This window comes from Nicotiana attenuata, chromosome 6 (genome assembly GCF_001879085.1).
Source record: "Nicotiana attenuata strain UT chromosome 6, NIATTr2, whole genome shotgun sequence".
NCBI classification, from domain to species: Eukaryota; Viridiplantae; Streptophyta; class Magnoliopsida; order Solanales; family Solanaceae; genus Nicotiana; species Nicotiana attenuata.
Genome location: NC_031994.1, coordinates 68,950,623 through 68,973,459, shown reverse-complemented (window position 1 = coordinate 68,973,459; position 22,837 = coordinate 68,950,623). Strand labels below are relative to the sequence as shown.

At 39.7% G+C, this 22,837-nt stretch overlaps 1 protein-coding gene across 2 annotated transcripts; it reads right to left on the bottom strand.

Moving 5' to 3' along the window:
- On the bottom strand, nt 16,405-20,699 carry LOC109227147 (bidirectional sugar transporter SWEET1-like). 2 transcript variants are annotated; one of them, XM_019392190.1, is made up of 7 exons: nt 20,534-20,699; nt 18,981-19,109; nt 18,833-18,869; nt 18,329-18,424; nt 17,329-17,608; nt 17,001-17,120; nt 16,405-16,901 (listed from the first exon to the last, which is right to left on the bottom strand). In XM_019392190.1, the coding sequence occupies exons 2-7, from the start codon at nt 19,021-19,023 to the stop codon at nt 16,725-16,727; spliced, it is 753 nt and encodes a 250-aa protein (XP_019247735.1). In that variant the 5' UTR covers nt 19,024-19,109; nt 20,534-20,699; the 3' UTR covers nt 16,405-16,724. The 2 variants fall into 2 exon arrangements, with proteins under 2 accessions (XP_019247735.1, XP_019247737.1); XM_019392192.1 differs by having other exon boundaries at nt 18,981-19,104.

The window sequence follows — 22,837 nt, the reverse complement described above, 5'->3', positions numbered from 1 at the left end:
AATATTTAAGAAAATTGGAAATGGAATTTGATTAGAACGTATTGGTATCGGGCCCTTATTTTGGTTCCGGCGCCCGGTACAGGTCTTATACATGGTTTAAGCACTATCTGTAAAGTTTGGTTGAAAACAGACGTCGTTTGACGTGTTTCGGACTTAAAAATGGGAATTTGATGTTTTATGAAAATTTGGAAGGAATCATGAAATTTGAGGCTTAATTCAATGTATATGATGTTGTTTTGGTTGATCGCATGAATAAGTCCATGGGATGTCCTTGAGGTTGTGTGTATATTTGGTTTGGAGCCCCGAGGGCTCGGTTGAGTTTTGGATAGGTGTCGAGTTGCATTTTGAACTGAAAAGTTGCAGAAAAATGTGCTGGTATGAACAGGCCTGCAGGCTTCGCATTTGCGAAGCCTGGTTCGCAAATGCGAAGGCTGGATCGCAAATGCGAAACCAGCCCAGGCCTGCCTTGGATCGCAAATGCGAAGCATTTCTTCGCAAATGCGAAGGTTGGACTTTCGCAAATGCGATAAATTTGTCGCAAATGCGAAGTCCTTCAGTTGGTTCTGAGTTTGCAAATGCGAACAAAAGTTTGCATTTTCCATATTGCGAACCTAATTCGCAAATCCCATATCTGAGGCCCAACAAATTTTATACTTAGTCGAATTTGAACCATTTTTCACCATTCTTTCAAAACACAAACTCCTTGGGCGATTTTTCAAGAACAAATTTCCTTCCAAATCATTTGTAAGTCGATCTTTACTCAATTCTTTCAATCATTAACATCATTTAACATGTTTTCAACTTAAAATCAATGATTTTCATGGGTGAAATTGGGGGTCTTGGGTAGGACCTAGGTTTTTCTAAAATTGGGGATTTGGACCTCAATTTGAGGTCTGATTTCAAAACAAATCATATATTTGGGTTCGTGGGGGAATGGGTAACCAGGTTTTGGTTCGAACCTCGGGTTTTAACCACGTGGGCCCGGGGGCAATTTTGAAATTTTTGGGAAAAAACTTTGGAAAATTCATTTTTATGCATTCAAATTGATTCATTTAATATTTATTAAAGTAATTAAGTGACTTGTGACTAGATTGAGTGGATTGGAGGTGGAGTCACGGGGTAAAGCTATAGTCGAGGCTTGAGTTGAGTTCAAAGCATCGAGGTGAGTGTTTGGTTTAACCCTAGCTTGAGGGATTAGGAGTTGAGTCTTAATTGCTACTTGTTTTGTGTCGAGTACGACGTATGGGCATGGTGACGAGTATCCATGCGTTGGTGTCAAGCATGACCGTGAGTCTTATATTGATAATCGTGTATTCTTAATTGATCCTACGGAAGTTGTGACTGAATATTGGTATTAGTGGTGCCAAGTAGAAGTTAAATAAGACTGGTTATAACTGATTCTCCCTTGCCGGGATGTTTGACTTGTTGTAATTGTTTTTCGCTTGTCGGGGAGTCATTATTTGTGTTGTTCCCTTGTCGGGATTGTATTGTGTATTGTGTTGGAAAGTAATGGGAGCGGGTGGTACGCCTACCACAAGTGACATTGAAAAGGGAGCGGGTGGTACGCCTACCACAAGTGATAATGAAAAGGAAGCGGGTGGTACGCCTACCACAAATGATATTGAAATGGGAGCGGGTGGTACGCCTACCACGAGATATTGATGAAATGGGAGCGGGTGGTACGCCTACCACGAGATATTGAGAAATGGGATCGGGTTGCACGCCTGCAACAAGATGAGTTGATTATGAAAGCTGTCTTATCTCCTTATTTTGTGTTAGAAGCTAAACTGTAGTTGTACGCTCTATTGTTCCTGATATTTATTTCTATCTGTTGCACCTGAAGCATGTTTCCTTCCCCCGCTTAAATTGTTTAGTCTTGCCGTTTCTCCATTGTACTTGTATATATATTCTGCACAGGTTTATCTGGAGTCTGGTCCTAGCCTCGTCACTACCTCCCCGGGGTTAGGCCAGACACTTACCAGCACATGGGGTCGGTTGTGCTGATACTACACTCTGTGCTCTTTTGCACAGATCCAGGTGTTGGACAGCAGCTGCAGTAGCGCAGGAGTTAGCCTCCAGTCCAGCGAGATACCGAGGTAGCCTTGCAGGCGTCCGCAGGCCTGGCGTCTCTTCTATCTTTATTTCAGTCTGTTATCTCATCTATTTGGAGACAAACAATTATATTTCTTTCACACGGATGTATTTAGCACTCTTAGTAGTTCGTGAGTATGTGACACCAGTTCTTGGGTAGAGGTTTATGTTGATTTTCCGCATTGTTGTTCAGATTCATTAATTTAAGACATCCGCTTATGTACTTTATTCCGCTGTTTTCATAATATTATTGATAATTGTTAAAAGAAGTAAATTGGTTAATGACGAAGGTAGTTAAAGGTTGGCTTGCCTAGCTCACATCAGTAGGCGCCATCACGACTCCCGAGGGTGGGAAATCCGGGTCGTGACACAGTCATTATTTATATTTATTACTCACTTGGTCAGAGTACTCACATTACTCCCTGCACCTTGCGTGCAGATCTAGGTGTTCCAGAGGTAGAGTGTGAGTTTCCCCGTTGATCAGATTTTATCGGAGATATCGAGGTAGCTGCATGGCGTTCGCAGGCCCGATTCCTCCTTCTATGTTACTATTTTTCGCATTTCTAGACATTTTCTGTATTAGGTTGTTCAGACTTGTGATAGAGGCTCTTGACTTGTGACACCTGGTCGGTGGGCTATGTATTAGTACTGTCTTTGATTTCCGCATATTTAACATACTGTTTTACAGGCCGGGGGAGGGAATCAGACCCCCGTTGCCCGCACACCTGAGCAGGTAGTGCAGGGATTACAGATGCCGGAGGCACCTCCAGCTCAGGCGGTTGCACCAGCACAGGAGTTCAGGGTTCCAGTTATGCCGGATGATGAGCAGCGACGTCTTGAGAGGTTTGGTAGACTCCAGCCTCCGTTATTCAATGGTGCTGAGGGCGAGGATGCCCAAGGTTTTTTGGACAAGTGTCAGCGGATGCTCCGTACAGCAGGGATTCTCGAGTCTAGTGGTGTGGCATTCACCACCTTTTAGTTTTCTGGGGCTGCCTTCACTTGGTGGGAGGCATATGAGAGGCGTAGGCCTGTTGGTGCAGCGCCCCTTACTTGGCAGGAGTTCTCCACTCTCTTCTTGGAGAAGTATGTACCGCAGTCCCGTAGAGAGGAGCTGCGCAGGCAGTTTGAGTGGTTGAGACAGGGGGATATGACCGTGTCCCAGTATGAGATGAGGTTTTCAGAGTTGGCTCGTCATGCCATTTGGATGGTCCCGACTGATCATGAGAGGATCAGGAGATTTGTTGATGGCCTTAACTACCATCTCCATATTCTTATGACTAGAGAGAGAGTATTAGGTGCTACGTTCGAGAAGGTGGTTGATATGGCTCGAGAGATTGAGACGGTTCGCCGTCAGGATCGAGAGGAGAGGGAGGTCAAGAGGCCTCGAGGTTCTGGAAGTTACAGTGGTGCTCCTTTGAGGGGCCAGTTCCAGCAAGGTAGAGGTCGTTCTTTCAGGCCCGCTCAGTCGGCCCGCCCAGAGCATCGTGGGGCATCTTCAGGTCGTGGTTATCATGGGCCTCAGCAGGGCCAGTCATCACTCAGTGCCCTCCCAGCTCAGAGTTCATCTCGCGCCCCATCAGTCCAGGGTTCTTCCTTGCCAGGTCTTTCTACTGGTCACTCCGGTGCGAGGGGTTCCCTTCAGTCCCCTTCCCCAGCACCTGGGAGCTGTTATGAGTGCGGGGAGTTCGGGCATATCAGGAGGCAGTGTCCCCGTCGTGTTGCTAGTTTGTCTCAGCAGAGGGGTCAGCCCTCGACTTCTGCTCCAGTTAGTTCACCACCCGCCTAGCCAGATACGGGTGGAGGTCAGGCAGGCAGGGGTCGCCCCAGAGGGGGAGCTCGATCAAGCGGTGGAGAGGCTCGTTTCTTTGCTATTCCAGGCAGGCCAGATGCCATTGCTTCAGATGCTGTTATTACAGGTATTGTTACAGTCTGCCACAAAGATGCCTCTGTATTATTTGATCCTGGTTCTACCTATTCTTATGTGTCTTCGTATTTTGCTCACCATTTGGGTACGCCCCGAGAGTTTCTTGCTTTACCTGTTCATGTATCTACCCCGATGGGCGATACTGTTGTTGTAGACCATGTGTACCGATCATGTGTAGTGACTATTGGGGGTCTGGAGACCCGAGTTGATCTATTGCTATTGAGCATGGTGGATTTTGATGTCATTTTAGGCATGGATTGGTTATCTCCGTGTCATGCTATTCTAGACTGTCATGCTAAGATAGTCACTTTCGCTATGCCGGGTGTTCCGCGGATCAAGTGGCGTGGTATGACTGATTATGTTCCGAGTAAAGTGATTTCTTTCTTGAAAGCCCAGTGTATGGTTGGGAAGGGTTGTCTCTCGTATCTTGCCTTTGTGAGGGATGTTGGAGCTGAGGCTCCACAGTATTGATTCTGTCCTAGTTGTGAGAGACTTCCCTGATGTATTTCCTGCAAAACTGTCGGGCATGCCCCCGGACAGGGATATTGATTTTGGTATTGACCTGGTGTCGGGCACTCAGCCCATTTCTATTCCGCCATATCGCATGGCACCAGCAGAGTTGAAAGAATTGAAGGAGCAGCTTCAGGAGCTCCTAGATAAGGGGTTCATTCGGCCTAGTGTGTCACCTTGGGGTGCGCCAGTTCTGTTTGTGAAGAAGAAGGATGGCACAATGAGAATGTGCATCGACTATAGGCAATTGAACAAGGTAACGATTAAGAACAAGTACCCCCTGCCTCGCATTGATGATTTATTTGACTAGCTGCAGGGAGCGAGAGTGTTCTCCAAGATTGATCTCCGTTCGGGCTATCACCAGTTGAAGATCAGGTATTCAGATATTCTTAAGACTGCTTTCAGAACTAGATATGGTCACTATGTGTTTCTTGTCATGTCTTTTGGGCTGACCAATGCCCCAGCTGTGTTCATGCATTTGATGAACAATGTATTTCGGCCTTATTTGGATTCGTTTGTTATTGTTTTCATTGATGACATTCTGGTGTACTCGCGTAGTCAGGAGGAGCACGTGGAGCATTTGCGAGTTGTATTGCTGAGATTAAGGGAGGAGAAGCTTTATCCAAAGTTCTCCAAGTGTGAGTTTTGGCTCAGTTCAATGGCTTTCTTGGGACACGTGGTGTCCAACGAGGGTATTCAGGTTGATCCGAAGAAGATAAAGACGGTTCAGAGTTGGCCTAGACCGTCCTCAGCCACAGAGATTTGTAGCTTTCTTGGGTTGGTAGGCTATTACCGCGGTTTGTTCAGGGATTCTCATCCATTGCATCGCCCTTGACCAAGTTGACTCAGAAGGGTGCTCTATTTGTATGGTTGGACGAGTGTGAGGAGAGCTTTTAGAAGCTCAAGACAGCTTTGACCACAACTCCAGTGTTGGTTTTGCCATCAGCTTCAGGTTCGTATACCGTGTATTGTGATGCTTCGAGAGTTGGGATTGGTTGTGTATTGATGCATGAGGCTAGAGTTATTGCTTATGCTTCTCGTCAGTTGAAGCCCTATGAGAAGAACTACCCTGTTCATGATTTGGAGTTGGCTGCTATAGTTCATGCATTGAAGATTTGGAGGCACTACTTGTATGGCGTATCTTGTGAGGTATTCACTGATCATCGCAGTCTTCAGCATTTGTTCAAGCAAAAGGACCTCAATTTGAGGCAGCGGAGGTGGCTAGAGTTGCATAAGGATTATGATATTACTATTCTGTATCATCAGGGAAAGGCCAATATAGTGGCCGATGCTTTGAGCCGAAAGGCAGTGAGTATGGGGAGCTTGGCGTATATTCCAGTTAGCTTGCAGCCTGGTGGTAGGTCGTTTGGTTGAAGATTCAGGAGTGGACACAACCCTTCACTTAACTATGAACCCATCGAGAGCTAAGTTATCTTGATCCTCCTCGTCACTGGACTTAATGTCAGGGGCTTGAATGTCCAGAGGCACAACATTGAATGCATGGATAGAAGTGTCCTGGGAGTAAGAGCCCTGACCTGGGTCCTCCGGAGAGGGATCAGGTTCCTCATGTGAAAGCCCAGTCGTCTCTGCCAGTGCAGCGTTCTCAACTGGCACTATAGCTCCCTTTTCCCCCATACCCTGTATCTCGTTTTCCTGAGTAATTATCTCTTGAAGAACACCGTCAGCAGATACCAAGAAGATGGATATAACATTTTCTTTCTCAAACGGCACTACAGCCACCACGAAATCTGTAGTAACAATGGCGGAGCCCTCTGCACACTCATGACTTTGTTCTCCACTTATTCCTTGATTAGTAGGCATCTCAGAGGATAGAAAGGACGGATCAACACTTTTAGGGATTTCTGAAATGGAAAGAGACAGAGAAATTAGGTGAGGTGTGATTTCAGTAGGGAGAGTAGGAGTGGTTATACAAGACTCAGAAGGAATGGAGAACTCCATAGAGTGAGATTAGATATTTCGGAGCCCAGCCAGGTGTTAGCTTGCGTGGTTTCTCGATCTTCTTTATACGATCACATCAGAGAGCGCCAGTATGATGATCCGCATTTGCTTGTCCTTAAGGACAGAGTTCAGCATGGCGATGCCAGAGATGTGACCATTGGTGATGATGGTGTGTTGAGGATGCAGGGCGGATCTGTGTGCCCAATGTGGATGGGCTTAGAGAGTTGATTCTGGAGGAGGCCCATAGCTCGCGGTATTCTATTCATCCGGGTGCCGCGAAGATGTATCAGGATTTGAGGCAGCACTACTGGTGGAGAAGAAAAAAGAAAGATATTGTGGGATTTGTGGCTCGGTGTCTCAATTGTCAGCAGGTGAAATATGAGCATCAGAGACCGGGTGGCTTGCTTCAGCGGATGGATATTCCCGAGTGGAAGTGGGAGAGGATTACTATGGACTTTGTTGTTGGACTTCCTCAGACTTTGAGGAAATTTGATGCCATTTGGGTGATTGTTGATCGGCTGACCAAGTCCGCGCACTTCATTCCTATGTGTACTACCTATTCTTCCGAGCGGCTGGCAGGGATTTATATCCGGGAGATTGTTCAGTTGCATGGTGTTCCGGTTTCTATTATCTCATATAGAGGTACTCAGTTTACTTTGCAGTTTTGGAGAGCCGTGCAGAGAGAGTTGGGTACTCAGGTGGAGTTGAGCACATCGTTTCATCCTCAGACGGACGGACAATCCGAGCGTACCATTCAAATATTGGAGGACATGTTGCGTGCTTGTGTCATTGATTTTGGAGGTTCATGGGATGAGTTTTTGCCACTTGCAGATTTTGCCTACAACAACAACTATCAGTCCAGCATTCAGATGACATCGTATGAGGCCTTGTATGGGAGGCGTTGTAGATCTCCAATTGGTTGGTTCGAGCCCGGTGAGGCTAGGCTGTTGGGGGACAGATTTGGTCCAAGATGCCTTAGAGAAGGCGAAGGTGATTCAGGAGAGGCTTCGTACAGCGCAGTCACGTCAGAAGAGTTATGCGGACCGGAAGGTGTGAGAAGGTCTTGCTGAAGGTTTTGCGCATGAAGGGTGTTATAAGATTTGGGAAGAAAGGAAAGTTGAGTCTGCGGTTCATTGGACCTTTTAAGGTACTCAGGCGGATTGGGGAGGTGGCTTATGAGCTTGCCTTGCCACCCAAATTGTCGAGTGTGCATCCAGTTTTCCATGTTTCTATGCTCTAGAAGTATATTGGGGACCCGTCCCATGTTCTGGATTTCAATACGGTTCAGTTGGAGGGTGATTTGACCTATGATGTAGAGCCAGCAGCTATTTTGGAGCGTCAGGTTCGAAAGTTGAGGTCGAAGGTTATAGCTTTAGTGAAGGTACAGTGGAGAAGTCGGCCCGTGGAGGAGGCTACTTGGGAGACCGAGCGGGAGATGCGGAGCAAATATCCTCACCTGTTTGAGACTTCAGGTATGTTTCTTGACTCGCTCGAGGACGAGTGTTTGTTTAAGTTGGGGAGGATGTGACGACCCGGCCCATCGTCTCATGAATTACCGCCTCGTTTCCCCTATTTCTACTTCTTTATCCGTGTTTTATGTAGTTGAGTTGATTGGGTTGAGTTCGGAGTGAATTTGGTAAGAAATGAGACACTTAGTCTCTTTAAGGAAGGCTTAGTTTGGAAAAGTCAACCGGATGTTGACTTATATGTTAGAGGGCTCGGATATGATTTCCGATGGTTCGGTTAGCTTCGGGGGATGATTTGTGACTTAGGAGTGTGATCAGAAGTGGTTTTGGAGGTCCGGTGTAGAATTAGGCTTGAATTGGCGAAGTTAGTATTTTGGCGATTTCCGGTTGATAGGTGAGATTTTGATCCGAGGGTCGGAATGGAATTCCGAGAGTTTCTGTAGCTTTGTTATGTGATTTGGGATGTGTGTGCAAAATTTCAGGTCATTCGGAGGTGTTTTAGTTGGATTTTTTATCGAATGCGTGTTTCGGAAGTTTTAGAAGACCTTAGGCTTGAATTTGATGTAATTTGACGGTTTTGGTGTTGTTTGAGGTGTTTTGAGGATTGGAACATGTTTGAATGATGTTTTAGGATGCGTTGGTGTTTTTGGTTGAGGTCCCGGGGGCCTCGGGGTGATTCCGGATGGCTAACGGGAAGTTTTGAGCCTTGGTGGATTGCAGAAAATAGCAGCAGCAGGTGCCGGCCTCATTTGGCCTTCGCGTTCGCGAGCCTGGGGCCGCGAACGTGGTGAAGGATTTTGGCATGGCTGGAGATTTGTCTTCGCGTTCGCGTCAGGGGATCCGCATTCGTGGAGAGTAAGCTGCGTGTGCTTCGCATTCGCATGGCAAGTCCGCGTTCGCATAAGAGGATCTGGGGGCCAGCATAATTGTTCTTCGTGTTCGCGGAAGTGGGGCCGCATTCGCATAGGTTCAGAAGTCCAGAGCATCGCGTTCGTAAGGTGAGTCTCATGTTCGCGTAGGGTTATTTTGAGGATTCGAAATTTGTGCTACGCGTTCGCGAGGGTGAGGTCGCGAACGCGATGAAGGAATATTAGAACTGGGCAGAAGGGTTTTAAATATTTCATCCGCGAGCCTAAGTCATTTTTCCTCCATTGTTGAACATTTTGAGAGCTCTTTGGGAGAAATTGAAGAGGGATTCGAAGAGGATTGATTGGAGGTAAGTCTTATGAACCAAAAACGTGATTTTATTGTGGAATCAACCCAGAAATTCATGGAAATTTAGCCAAAAATGGAAAAACTAGGGCTTGGAATTTTGAGATTTTAAATTGGGATTTGAGGGGTCATTTGAGCTCCGATTTTGGTGTTCTTTATATGCATAGACTCGGGGCGAGATAAGGAACCCGTTGATGTGAAAATTTCTGAGTTTCGAGAAGTGGGCCCGGGGCTCGAGTTTTGCTAAATTCGGGATTTTTGATATTTTTCCATTGTTTTCGATTGGGTATTGTTCCTTTAGCCTATTGTGACGTATTCATTGTGGTTTTGATCAGATTCGACGCGCGAGGAGGCCGATTTGAGAGGCAAGGGCATAGCGAGCTAGAGCTTTAGCCGGTTTGAGGTGTGTAATGATGTTAAATGATGTCCTGAGGGTTTGAAACCCTGGATTGCGCATCGTAGTGCTATATTGAGGTGACTTGCACGCCGGATATCGAGCGTGGGGTAGAGCACCGTTGGGGATTGCGACTTGGTCCGTCCCGATTGATGGAATTACTACTTATTTGACTGAGACTTATTTGTTATCATTATGATTTGGGCTAGTTGCCATGTTTGGGGCCTTGTGCCGACTTGTAGAACCCTTAGGGGCATTTTGACTGATTTTCCTCACTCTGTTTGTTAAAAATCATATCCTCAGTCATGTTTCTATCTGTTTAAACCATGTGAACCGGCTTTATCAATGTTAATTCTAGATGGGAGAGATATGTAGGCTGAGATCCCTACCTTATATTATTGTGCTCGAGAGGCTGTGAATAAAATGACTGAGAGGGGTTGAGAACCCAACGTGAGGATATTGTATATGTTATGGATCGGGCTGCACGCCACAGCAATACTTATGTGGATCGGGCTCCGCGCCGCAGCGATATAGTGCTTGGGCTGTAGGAGCCCCTCCGGAGTCTGCACACCCAAAGTGAGCGCAATCGACTATCTATACGGATCGGGCTGCATGCCGCAGCGATGTACGGATCAGGCTGCACGCCGTAGCGGTTATTCTGATTTATACTTGTTATTACCTGTTAAATTACCAGTTATACCTGATTTGAGGATATTTCATTTGACTTATTCGCTGGTTTACTGCTTAAGTGATTTTACTGCTTATATATAGAATTGTCTTGTGCCTTTACGTGTTTTCATACTTTCAGTCTGTGACGACCCAAAGGATCATCACTTGTTTTCTTACCCATTCTGTACTTCCGAGGCCTTGAAAACCTCATTTAGGGTTGCCTCGATTTGCATGCGCAGTCCGGGCGCGTAGCCGGAAAGCTTAAATATGAATTCTGTGAGAAAAATGCTAAATTTTGATATTAAAATGAATAAATTTGACTTCGGTCAATATTTTGGGTAAACGGATTCGGGCCCGTGATTTGACGGTCCCGGAGGGTCCGTAGGAAAATATGGGACATGGGCGTGTGGCCGAAATCAAATTCCGAGGTCCCAAGCCCGAGAAATGAATTTTTGTGTGAAATTGTTTTCTGAAAATATTTAAGGAAATTGGAAATGGAATTTGATTAGAACGTATTGGTATCGGGCCCGTATTTTGGTTCCGATGCCCGGTATAGGTCTTATACATGGTTTAGGCACTATCTGTAAAGTTTGGTTGAAAACGGACGTCGTTTGACGTGTTTCGGACTTAAAAATGGGAATTTGATGTTTTATGAAAATTTGGAAGGAATCATGAAATTTGAGGCTTAATTCGATGTATATGATGTTGTTTTGGCGATTTGATCGCATGAATAAGTCCATGGGATGTCCTTGAGGTTGTGTGTATATTTGGTTTGGAGCCCCGAGGGCTCGGTTGAGTTTTGGATAGGTGTCGAGTTTGCATTTCGAACTGAAAAGTTGCAGAAAAATGTGCTGGTATGAACAGGCCTGCAGGCTTCGCATTTGCGAAGCCTGGTTCGCAAATGCGAAGGCTGGATCGCAAATGCGAAACCAGCCCAGGCCTGTCTTGGATCGCAAATGCGAAGCATTTCTTCGCAAATGCGAAGGTTGGACTTTCGGTCAACATTTTGAGCAAACAAACCTGGATCTAAGTTTTGACCATTCTGGTAGTTCCGTATCGTGAATTGTGACTTGGTCATATGCCCGAAATCGAATTCGGAGGTCCTTAGATCAAATTATCGCCATTTAACAGAATCTAGAAATCTAAGGCTAAAGATTTCTTAAGTTTGACCGGAGATTTGACTTTTGAGCAAACGACCTCGGAATGGAATTTTGATGATTCCAATAGTTTCGAATGGTGATTTTGGACTTAGGAGCATGTTTGAATTTGGATTTGGAAGTCCGTAGAACAATTCGACGCATTTTGGCGAAAGTTGGAAAATATAAGATTTTTTGAAAAAGTTTGACCTTGGTCAATATCGGATTAAGACGACCTCTTTTCAGTGTTTTGAGTGCACGAGCATGTCCGTATTGTGTTTTATGATTGAAATTCATATATGGTTAATGTCCGGGAGGTTCCGGATGAGTTTCGGGGTGGTTTCAGATCATTTCAGAGAAGTTTGGGTTTTGCTGGTTTCTGGTGCGGCACTGTTCACTCGCAAATGCGAAGTTTTTATGGGAATTGCGAGAACACTGTTCATTCGCAAATGCGAAGTTTTTATAAGAATTGCGAAAACACTGTTCATCCGCAAATGCGAAGTTTTTATGGGAATTGCGAACACACTGTTCATTCGCAAATGCAAAGTTTTTGTCCGCAAATGCGAACCCGGGCAGAAACTTAAGGATTGAAAATCTGTCATTTCTTCATTTTCGATTGGAGCTCGGTTTTTGGGCTATTTTGAGGGTTTCTTCACGACTTCTACTGGGGTAAGTGTTCTATACCCGAAAGTGATTATATTTCATGGTTCTATGGTTAAATTCACCATTCATTTCGGATTTGGATGAAAGAAATTGTAGTTTTTGTAAAACTTTCCAAAAATGAAAATTTAGGATTTGAAGGTCCATTTGACATCGGAATTCGATAATTTTTGTATGGTTGAACTCGTATCGGAATGGGTTGTCGGATTTTATTTTCGTCGGATTCCGAGACGTGGGCCCAGCTAGCAATTTTGAGCTAAATTTCGGATTTTAATTCGGAAAATGTGTAAATTCATATGGAATTAGTTCCTACGATTCGTGTTGAGTATTTTGAATTATTATGACTAGATTTGAAGCTTCGGACGAATTCGCGAGGCAAAGGCTTGTTGGAATTGTGAATTGGTAGCAAAGCGAGGTATGTGTTTGATCTGAACTTAGCTTGAGGGATTAGGAGTTGTGTCTTATTTGTTACATGTTAATTGTGGAGTAAGACGTATAGGCATGGTGACGAGTATCTATACGTTGGTGTCAAGCATGCCCGTGAGTCTTGTATTATAATTGTTATGACTCCGTTGTGGTTTATTGCGCTTCATATGTTATTATTGTTTTGATATTATTGTTCCCTTGCCGGGATATTATTGAAATGTTATCGTTACCTTGCCGGAATATTATTGAAATATTATAGTTCCCTTGCCGGGATGTTATTGTTTTGATATTATTATTCCCTTGCCGGGATGTTATTGTTTCGATATTATTATTCCATTGCCGGGATATTATTGAAATATTATTGTTCCCTTGCCGGGATGTTATTGTTTGGATATTATTGTTCCCTTGCTGGTTTGTAAATGGGAGCGGGTGGTATGCCTACCACAAATTGAAATGGGAGCGGGTGGTACGCCTACCACAAGATATAATAAAATGGGAGCGGGTGGTATGCCTACCACGAGATATAATGAAATGGGAGCGGGTGGTACGCCTACCACGAGATACATGAAATGGGAGCGGGTGGCACGCCTGCCACGAGATACAGGAAATGGGATCGGGTTGCACGCCTGCAACAAGATGTGAAAAGAAAGTGAAATCTGCCTCTATTTTCCTTATTGTTGTTAGTGGTTGGATTTTTATTCCTTTATAATTCTCTTGATATTCTGTTTTTACCTTTTATTCTCCGAAGCATGTTTTCTCTCTCCCATCTTTACTTGTTATTAGCAATTTAAGTGTATTAACTGTTTAGATCCCTTTACTGTTGTGATCCTTTGTGTTGGAATCCATAGTGTTTACAATACCTCGCCTTATTTTTTTATATGTCCAAATTTTAACAATTGTTACATTTTTAACTCAATTGATTTCTCAACTAAATTTTTCTTAAACCGTTTGAGGTTGTACTTTACTTAAAAAGGAATTTCTACTATGTTTTGATTTATTGATTTCTCGTATTAAAGGTAATGATTCATTCAATATTGTACCTAAATTGAAAAGGGTATTTTCTTTATCAAATGATTTCTAAAAATAACTCCATCTTTTCTTGTTGATATCCTAATTGAGTTGGAAGTTGAACTCTACTTTATGTTAAGTGAATGAGGCCCCTTGAATATATTCTTAATTGTATTGGGTATGGAACCTATGAACTGAGTAAAATGAGAATATTGTTGTGCAAATGTGAGACAGAGATATGTGGGCACAAGGTGTCGGGGAAAATATTATGATTTTATTTAATGGCACGTGAGTTGTCCGTCGATTGTGATATAAATATGGGCACGAGGTGCCGTGAAAATGTGAAAGTGGGCTGAGACCAATATTATTTATGATTTTGAAATGAGGCGTCACAAGGTGACCTCTACTCGAAAGGAAATATATTCGAAATATATTTATTGAAAAGCATATTATCTTGGCGATTATTACTTGAAGGATTTATAGGCGAAAGATTCATATGTGAAGGACTTGATTAATTGATTGCACTTGTATTTATTATTTGTTGAGAAATATTTTTGTTGTTCTTGTTGCCTGCTATTCATATCACTGGTTGATCATTGTTGCCACCATTGTTATCTGCTTCCTATTATTTTGTACGCTATATTGCACAGGTTTATTTGGTATCCTGGTCCTAGCCTCGTCACTACCTCGCCGAGGTTAGGCTAGGCACTTACCAGCACATGGGGTCGGTTGTGCTGATACTATACTCTGCACTCTTTTGTGCAGATCCAGGTATTGTTCACTAGTAGCTGTGCGGGATTCTTGCCGAGGAGACTCAAGGTAGCCCTTGTTGCTGCGTTCGCAGGCTTCGGAGTCACCTTCTTATTTTATATTCTCACTACTGTACTTATTTCCTTACGGTTGTGTTTAGAAATGGTATGAAAAAACTCTATAGAGCTTATGACTTGTACTACCGGGTTTTGGGAAGATGTTCATGGTATAAGAATTCTATTTCAGAAGAATTTTCGATGTTATTATTCATGGTTGTTATTCCGCAATTATTAGGCTTACTTAGTCCTTAAGACTAGGTGCCATCACGAAACCCAACGGAGGGGAAATTGGGTCGTGACATATACGGATCGGGCTGCACGTCGCAGCAATGTACGGATCAGGCTGCACGCCGTAGCGGTTATTCTGATTTCTACTTGTTATTACCTGTTAAATTACCTGTTATACCTGATTTGAGGATATTTCATTTGACTTATTCGCTGGTTTACTGCTTAAGTGATTTTACTGCTTTGATATAGAATTGCCTTGTGCCTTTACGTGTTTTCATACTTTCAGTCATTATTTATATTTATTACTCACTGTGTCGGAGTACTCACATTACTCCCTGCACCTTGCGTGCAGATCCAGGTGTTCCAAAGGCGGAGTGTGAGTTTCCCCGTTGATCAGATTTTACAGGAGATATCGAGGTAGCTGCATGGCGTTCGCTGACCTGATTCCCCTTCTATCTTACTATTTTCCGCATTTCTAGACATTTTCTGTATTAGGTTGTTCACACTTGTGATAGAGGCTCTTGACTTGTGACACCTGATCGGTGGGCTATGTATTAGTACTGTCTCCGCATATTTAACTTACTGTTTTAGACTTTTAAAATGTTAAATTGGCTTTTAAACTGCGTTAGCTGGTAATGAACTTTATAAGGAATGGGTTGAGGTTAATAGTTGGTCAGGCTTGCCTAGCAATGTGTTGGGCGCCATCACGACCGGGATTGGGATCGTGACACCAAAATAGCGACCAAAGTTGGTCGCTAGTTTCTGACCGTTTGACCAAAATAGCGACCAACATTGGTCGCTATATCTAAAAAAAATAATTGCTTTTAATTCAATTTAAAATTATATATATATATATATATATATATATATATATAGAGAGAGAGAGAGAGAGAGCTCAATATGATACTTAATATGAGCTATATTGGATATAATATTAGCTATTATATCGTAAGTATAATATTACATACTTAGTATAGCGTAAGTATATATATTATATATATATATAAGCTATATTCGATATAATATTAGCTAATGCACTTATACTTAGTGCATAATATAGCGTAAATATATATTATATATATATATATATAATATTAGCTAATACACTTATACTTAGTGCACAATATAGCGTAAGTATATATATTATATATAAAGTATATATATTATATATATATATATATATATATATAAAAGCTATATTCGATATAATATTACCTAATACACTTATACTTAGTGCATAGTATAGCGTAAGTATATATATTATATATATATATAAGCTATATTTGATATAATATTACCTAATACACTTATACTTAGTGCATAGTATAGCGTAAGTATATATATATATATATATATATATATGAATAGTACTACGAAGCGTGCGAGAGAGAGAGAGAGAGAGAGAGAGAGACGCACGCTTCGTAGTACTATTCATCCCTTGTATTACAAAGGTGTTAATGGCTAATATTTATATTATTTATTTAGTAAATACAAAAATGATTTTTAATTTTGACCAATGGTGACCTAAATAGCGACCAAATTTGGTCGCTAAACATACATAATTTTAAATTTGACCAAGCAAGTCTGACCAGTCCGGTCAATAGTTTGACAAAATTTTTGACCAAGTGGCGACCAACGTTGGTCGCTAATTTATTTAAAATCATTATTTTATTATTTTCACCAGTTTAGCGACCAACTTTGATCGCTTCCCTTGACAGACCAATGTTGGTCGCTAAACTTTGGTCGCTTTTTGCAGGAATTCTAGTAGTGAATATGCATGTCCACCACTTGCATGTAGGATCACAGACTAACGAATCTAGTTTTACTGATGAGAAGAGAAGCAATTTCTATTTAAACGAGTCAAATGCAAACCCTGATCAATAACAAGCAAATAAAGGAGAAATTCTGGAAATAGAAAAACAAGAGAATGTTTTGAACATTTACGAGAGTAGGAGGAGTAATTTATTGCTGAATGAGATCCTCCGTTCGGGTCGTGATAGATTGTAGTACAACATTAATAATTTTATCTGCTTATCATAATCATAGATACATTTCATTAGGGAATGCAGATATCCCACCATTCCTGACATGCCTTTATGCTTCTACAGCATTAATATTAGCACATATCAGATCGAGTGCTTTTAGAATCTAAAATATACAGATTCTGAGCAAAAATCCAAGAGTACTTTTGAGCGCCCATGCACGAACTTGATCCTGTTAGTTCTAGACTTGCTAATGGTTCGACTGGTTATATTGCTTCTCCTCATAGTGAAATTCAACATTGCTATGTCCGTTGCCCATCTCCAGGGACACATCAGTTGATTTGTTGGTTAAAACTTTCTTGTCACAGTAAATGGCATACAAGATCAGCTGCACTATTCCTAAAAACAAGCCAACACCTGTTGAAATCTGCATGCAGTACAAAACATTAATTTACAAATTGACCCCATATATAATTCACTTTTGTATATATGATTTATTTCATATTTCAATAGGAGAGATGCTTACACCAATAAATGGGTCTCTCCCAAGCATGGCATAGGTAAACCAGCAGATGCAAGATATGACAACCGCAAATGACAGGAAAAATGGCATGTACTCCACACTCTTTGTCCTGATTACTAGTCTCTGCACCAATAAATTAAACTTGCCTTGAGTATAAAACCAGGGGTGTATCCAATATTTTCTACACAAAAATCACTAAAATTTCAATAAATACTAAGTTATGAACCTATAATACGTACAATAACAATGCGATGAGTTCAGTGGTGATCATAATCTAATTTCGTAAAAACACAAAAATTGAAAGTGATGATTAGAAGTTTAAAGAACTTACTATGATAGACATAGGAGATGCATACATAACGATGGAGAAGATGGTGGCAGCAGTACCACAAAAGAGCTTCCTGTTTTTCCCATGAAAAACAAACAAGGAAACAAGCGCTGCGCCAGCAAAAACGAGGAGGACTAATAGGAGGGTTGCTAAGATTTTTCCCTTCTGTTTATTGGGTGCAAGTGCGACAAAGATCAGCACGTAAATGAGCTCAATTGTAGCTCCAGCCCCATTTATTGTTGCTACTAGAATATTGTCAGATGTTATAAAAGGCAGACCATACCTATTCAATTAGTAATACATTTATCAGTCTATGACCAAACAATTGAGACAATATATATATCGTTATGATGAAAAATCCTAATCCACCTTTGTACCTAATTGTTTTTGAAGATTACACAAATTTATTTCTGTAAATAGATTACCTAATCCCAGGGTTTGAAGGAACTGCACAATTCTTTTGAAAATTTAATTAGACAACGTTTTCCTTTCAATATCATATTCATTTTGGATACCAGTCTTTTGGAAAAGACAATTGTAGTTGTTATGGATTATCGGCTAGTATGCAAGTTCAACATTTTGGAGGGTATATAAAGTTGTGTGGAAGCAGCTTATATACAAGGGGTTTATCTGAATTCAAAATTTTCAACACATGATATATATATATATATATATATATATATATATATATAAGTTGATAAGTGAAAACAATTACTCCATCTACTAAATTTCAACAAATATTAAAATCTTAATCTATCATTTCAAAAGTATTGTGTTTAATACTTAAAGATCATATGGAATCCATCAACTTGTTTTTATAGAAAAAATCCATCAAATTTAAATGGTAAATCTATTCTGTGTGGACAGACAATTTCATCCCAAAATGCGCCAAACATACAGTTGGAATAGGGAACCGATAAATTATCATTACAATTAATAAAGTTTGGTAAAGAGGCACTTCAAGAACTCAACGGAAAGAGGGTTTTTTGGTAAAGATAGTTACCATGCAGAAAGCAAGCAGTTGAGAAAGGTCATGACGTAAGGTAAGCCAGAGAACTGTTCCGTCGATCTGTTCTTGATTATCCTCTTGAATGTAAACCTAAAAAAAATCAGACGAAAATATATCAAAATAAAATCTTGACCCCATGGAGTTTCAGATATATCCCGTTTAATTAAAATAGAAAAATCGATACATGGACAATCTTAAGAGTAAACTCCTTATTCTCGTCTTTCCCGATAATTATAACAATAGAAAAATAATGTAATAACGAGAGTTTAATTAGCCTCTGTAAGCTGATAATGTATACAATAATTTTCTTACTCTATAGTAACATGTTAAAATACATGAGCAATACTAGTAAAAAAGTTATTTATTTTGCCAGTATATATATATATATATATATATATAAAAATTAAATCTTAATATGAACATGACTCTCTTTAGTTACAAGAAGGAGCAATATTTAAGAATAAAAAAAATCTGAAAAGAGTTCTTGAGAATGCTTACGTTGGTACCAAGAAGAGAAACAGAGTAGCAGCATTTCCTGTTAGCAGAAAAAAGAGAAGCAATATAATGATAACGAAAACTCAACCAGAACTAAAGAAAAAATACAAAGAAGTAAAATATGGAAATGAAAGTGATCAAACCAACGTACCCAAAATCCCGAAAGTAAATTGTAGAGTGTGCACAACACCCATGTTGTGTTCTTCTACTAAGCGCTAGCTCTCAGTACTACAGAACGTCTGAATTAACCTTCTTCAATATATAGAGCCCAGACTCTGTTCTTTGAATATAAATGCAAATATTTAAAGACACCAAGACTGAATATTTAAATAGGAAACCCTGACCAATAATCAATCGTTCAAAAGAAGACGTTGCATGGGTTTATACTTTATAGGGATGTCATAATCACACAACTCAAGAAGTAAAGCAATGAAAATAAAAACGAAGCACTAAAAAATACTGGGATACTAAAAGTGAAGAATCATAAAAAAGATGATAAAATTACGCGCATAATTAGCATCAAACACTTTTATAGAGAAGGTATATATATAGAGATGGAGAAACATGCATGGTCAGTAATTAACTGGATCTAACAAACGTAGACTGGCAAGTAAAACTAAGCAAACTTCCCGGATCTTAACGTAACTAAAGAAACTGCTTAACTAATTCTCGACGACCTTTCCCGCTCAATAATTATATCTCATGCAACAATAATTCTTCATTTCTGATATAAAAAAAATTAAGGGGTGTTTTAAAGGTAGAAAGGTTTTACAATTTTTTTTTTTTTTTTTTTTTTTTGCGAAGAATATCTTTCTGATATGCAATTTAATGTTTTCGATATGTTTAATTAGCTGGACTTCAAATTTTAGTTCTAATTTGCATCATATATATATACACATATGTATGAATTTTTACTGTCCGTGTCACTTCATTTGAATGGATCTTTTTTATTCGTATGTATATGTCTTATATATGGTTGATGCTCTTTAATCATGCAACTAATTGTGGTGGATAAATGAGATTCATTCGTCTTTAACCAGTAGTCTAGGTTCAAGTCCTAGAAATGGAGAAATTTCTGGTAGGGAATGTTTTCTTTTTTATTGGCCCTATGGGATGCAAATCTGGACTAGTTGCCACACGGTTTTTAGATATCATATAGTTATACAAAATAAAGATTTTCTTTAACTAAAATTACACACACAAAAAAAAAACAAATTTGTGATATTTTATGTACTTATTTGATTATCAATTAATAATACCCACAAATTACTGAAATAGAGAACTATAAGTTTTTTTTCCTCAGCAAATAGAACTGTAAGCCGAACATACGCGCTATGCAGCACAATGAATTCGGCTAATCTCCCAATTTTCAAGAATTAGAATAATTTTTAGGACTCATCAGGATTTTAAAATAATAAGAGCATCTTTATTTGCCACCGCTCATTAGTTTTTGTAAATTGTATATTTTGTCTGTTTCAAATTCGTTGCTTCAATTATTAATTAATTTTAAATAAAAAGTTTCTGTTATTCAATATGCGAAGTGACCAAAATATTCATGACAATGTAGTAAATAGAAAAATAAGAAATTAGATTAAATATGGTCAATCAATTACTTAAACAGAAAGAAGTAAAATCTTTTAATTACCATTTTTTTTACTTAAACACAGAAGAAATTCTGAAGGGGAAAGGAAGAACAAGAGTTACCTAGAACTTTATCATTTTACTGCTCTTCCCAGACGTGCCCTGTGATATGTTAGTTGGAATTTGTATAAGCAAAGACAAAGGAATATATACAGGGACTGAGATTTAGCTTGGACGGATTATAATGGAAAAGAAAATATAAAGGGATACATAAGGACAAGGAAAAAAAGAAAGAAAAAGGTAATGATGGAAATATACACTATGATATTCGAAAAGAGATTTTGGAATGGACGGGATAAAGAAGGGAAAAGCATAGATAAAGCTAAGAGGAAAAGGAGAAGAAAAAGAGGGAATAGGAAGGACAAAAAAGGGAAATATATATAAAATAATGGAAATGGAAAAGGGATGATGAGAGGAAAAATTAGAGAGGGAAAGAAGCGAGCAGGAAAAAAAATAGGAGAAAAGGGAAAAAAGAGAAATTTTCATAAAGCACTATCTTTTAGTGGTAATTAGCTATCTATAGATATCATTTGCTATATTACGGATTGTAGATACGTTTTCTGTTGTTATAAGATGTATTAGATGTATTTAAGCTACTGCATTCATGAATACAGTAGTAAAAATAGGCGTGAATCAGGGAAGTCCAGCTAATCAGTTGTTGTATTCGAGTGTATTCGACTGTATTCATGACGTGAAACATGGGATTACAGCTGGACAGATCGATTATTGTATTCGACTGTATTCGATTTTATTCACGGCGTGAAACAGGGGATTACACTGTTTTTAAACGGAAAGTGAATCAATTAACATAATAGACTCCTAATATAACCCAACAAACTCAATTATAACACACGCATTTTGTATTTCCAGTTATAAAAAAGATTTTCAACCAAAAAATACCCCAAAAATATAGCAATCTTCAGAGAAATTATATTATACATCTGAATACATAAATTATATTAATTAAAAAAAATATATGAATACATTCATGGCATATAGCGAGACAGTGAATACAATAAAAAAAAAGCAGTGAATACAATGAAATACATTAAATACAGCGAGATACATTGAATTACAATGAAAAAAAAGATAATGAATACAATGAAATACATGAAAATATAGCGTAAAAACTAAGAACCAGCAACTCTTTTCATCGCAAAAACCATAAACCCAGCAGATCTTCGTCCCTCATATTATCTTCCTCTGGCTCAAAATTCACTGTCTCCAAATTTTAAATTTGACTCTGACTCTTCATCTATTTACTAAATAATAATGAAGATGAATCTTTATATGGCTCAAAATCTATTGCGTCCTCTCTCTTTTTCTCTCTGTTTCTGTGTTTTGGACCTCCCTTCCCTTATGTTGAAGATCTGAAGGGTCGTCTGAAAGTGCAGGAGGGAGGAGAGAGCGTGGGGTTTTTGACTAATGGTAGGTGATGTGGGTGAGAGAAATTTTGAGATTGAGCATCGTGTTTTTAGGAAAGGGGGAAGAGAATGGCATGTATCATAGTAGAGAGAGAAAAAAAATTGTGTAACTGAATAGCGTATTTAGTGGCTTAGGGGTAGGAGATAGCCAAAATTAGATATTTTGCTATAAACATTTAAAGGTATCTATAGAATATAATTTTTTAAAATGGTATTTATTTAAAATAAATAAGGTGTTAACCTTTGCTATAGTAGGTAAAAATTCCAAACTTTTTATTAGATATTTATCTGTACCACTGCGCTCAACATAGGGTCTAGACGTCTAATGCAAATAAAGAGACTTTTTTTAGTTGGAAAAAATAAAGAGTTTTCATAATTGCACAAAAGGAGAATGCTGATCCACATGAATGGAATGATTCATCCACTACATTCGTATTTTCTTATTTCCGTGTAAAACACTGTGGCGACATACATAAAGTTTTCCATATTATTACAGTAGTAAAACTGAAATATAATTAGGAACCTCATATGTTTCGGTTGTGGAATAACACCAGCATTGGCGTAGCCACCCTATGCCAAGGGTAATCTTGTGAAAGGTGGGCCTGACCTCTTCCTTTCTATTTAGAAAGTGAAAGTCCTTGCCAAGTGCGTACCCTTCGTCGAGAAATTATATTCTGTATATAAGTTAAATACTTATGATATATGATTATATATTATATTTTAAACACTCTTAACATAATTGAGTGAGACAGTCCAACAGTTCAAGATATTTGAAGTGACTTGTTGTTCACGGGTTCAAAACTTTGCCTATTTTGTTTACCAAAACTAAACGGAGACCACTATGTGTGGTCTATTTGATTCTTTTTCAATTTAAAAAATTTTCTAATAAAATAACTCTTAAAATTAATATTTTTGTAAAAACAAAAATAAGTAATCTTAAAAG

What these genes read in the sequence shown, in the direction of transcription:
- LOC109227147 (XM_019392190.1), bottom strand. Translation starts at nt 19,023, where the DNA reads ATGGGTGTTGTGCACACTCTACAATTTACTTTCGGGATTTTGG. An exon ending in CATCTCCTATGTCTATCATA is followed by an intron (nt 17,121 to 17,328) that starts GTAAGTTCTTTA and finishes TTATTGGTGCAG; the next exon opens with AGACTAGTAATCAGGACAAA. An exon ending in GGAGAGACCCATTTATTGGT is followed by an intron (nt 16,902 to 17,000) that starts GTAAGCATCTCT and finishes TACTGCATGCAG; the next exon opens with ATTTCAACAGGTGTTGGCTT.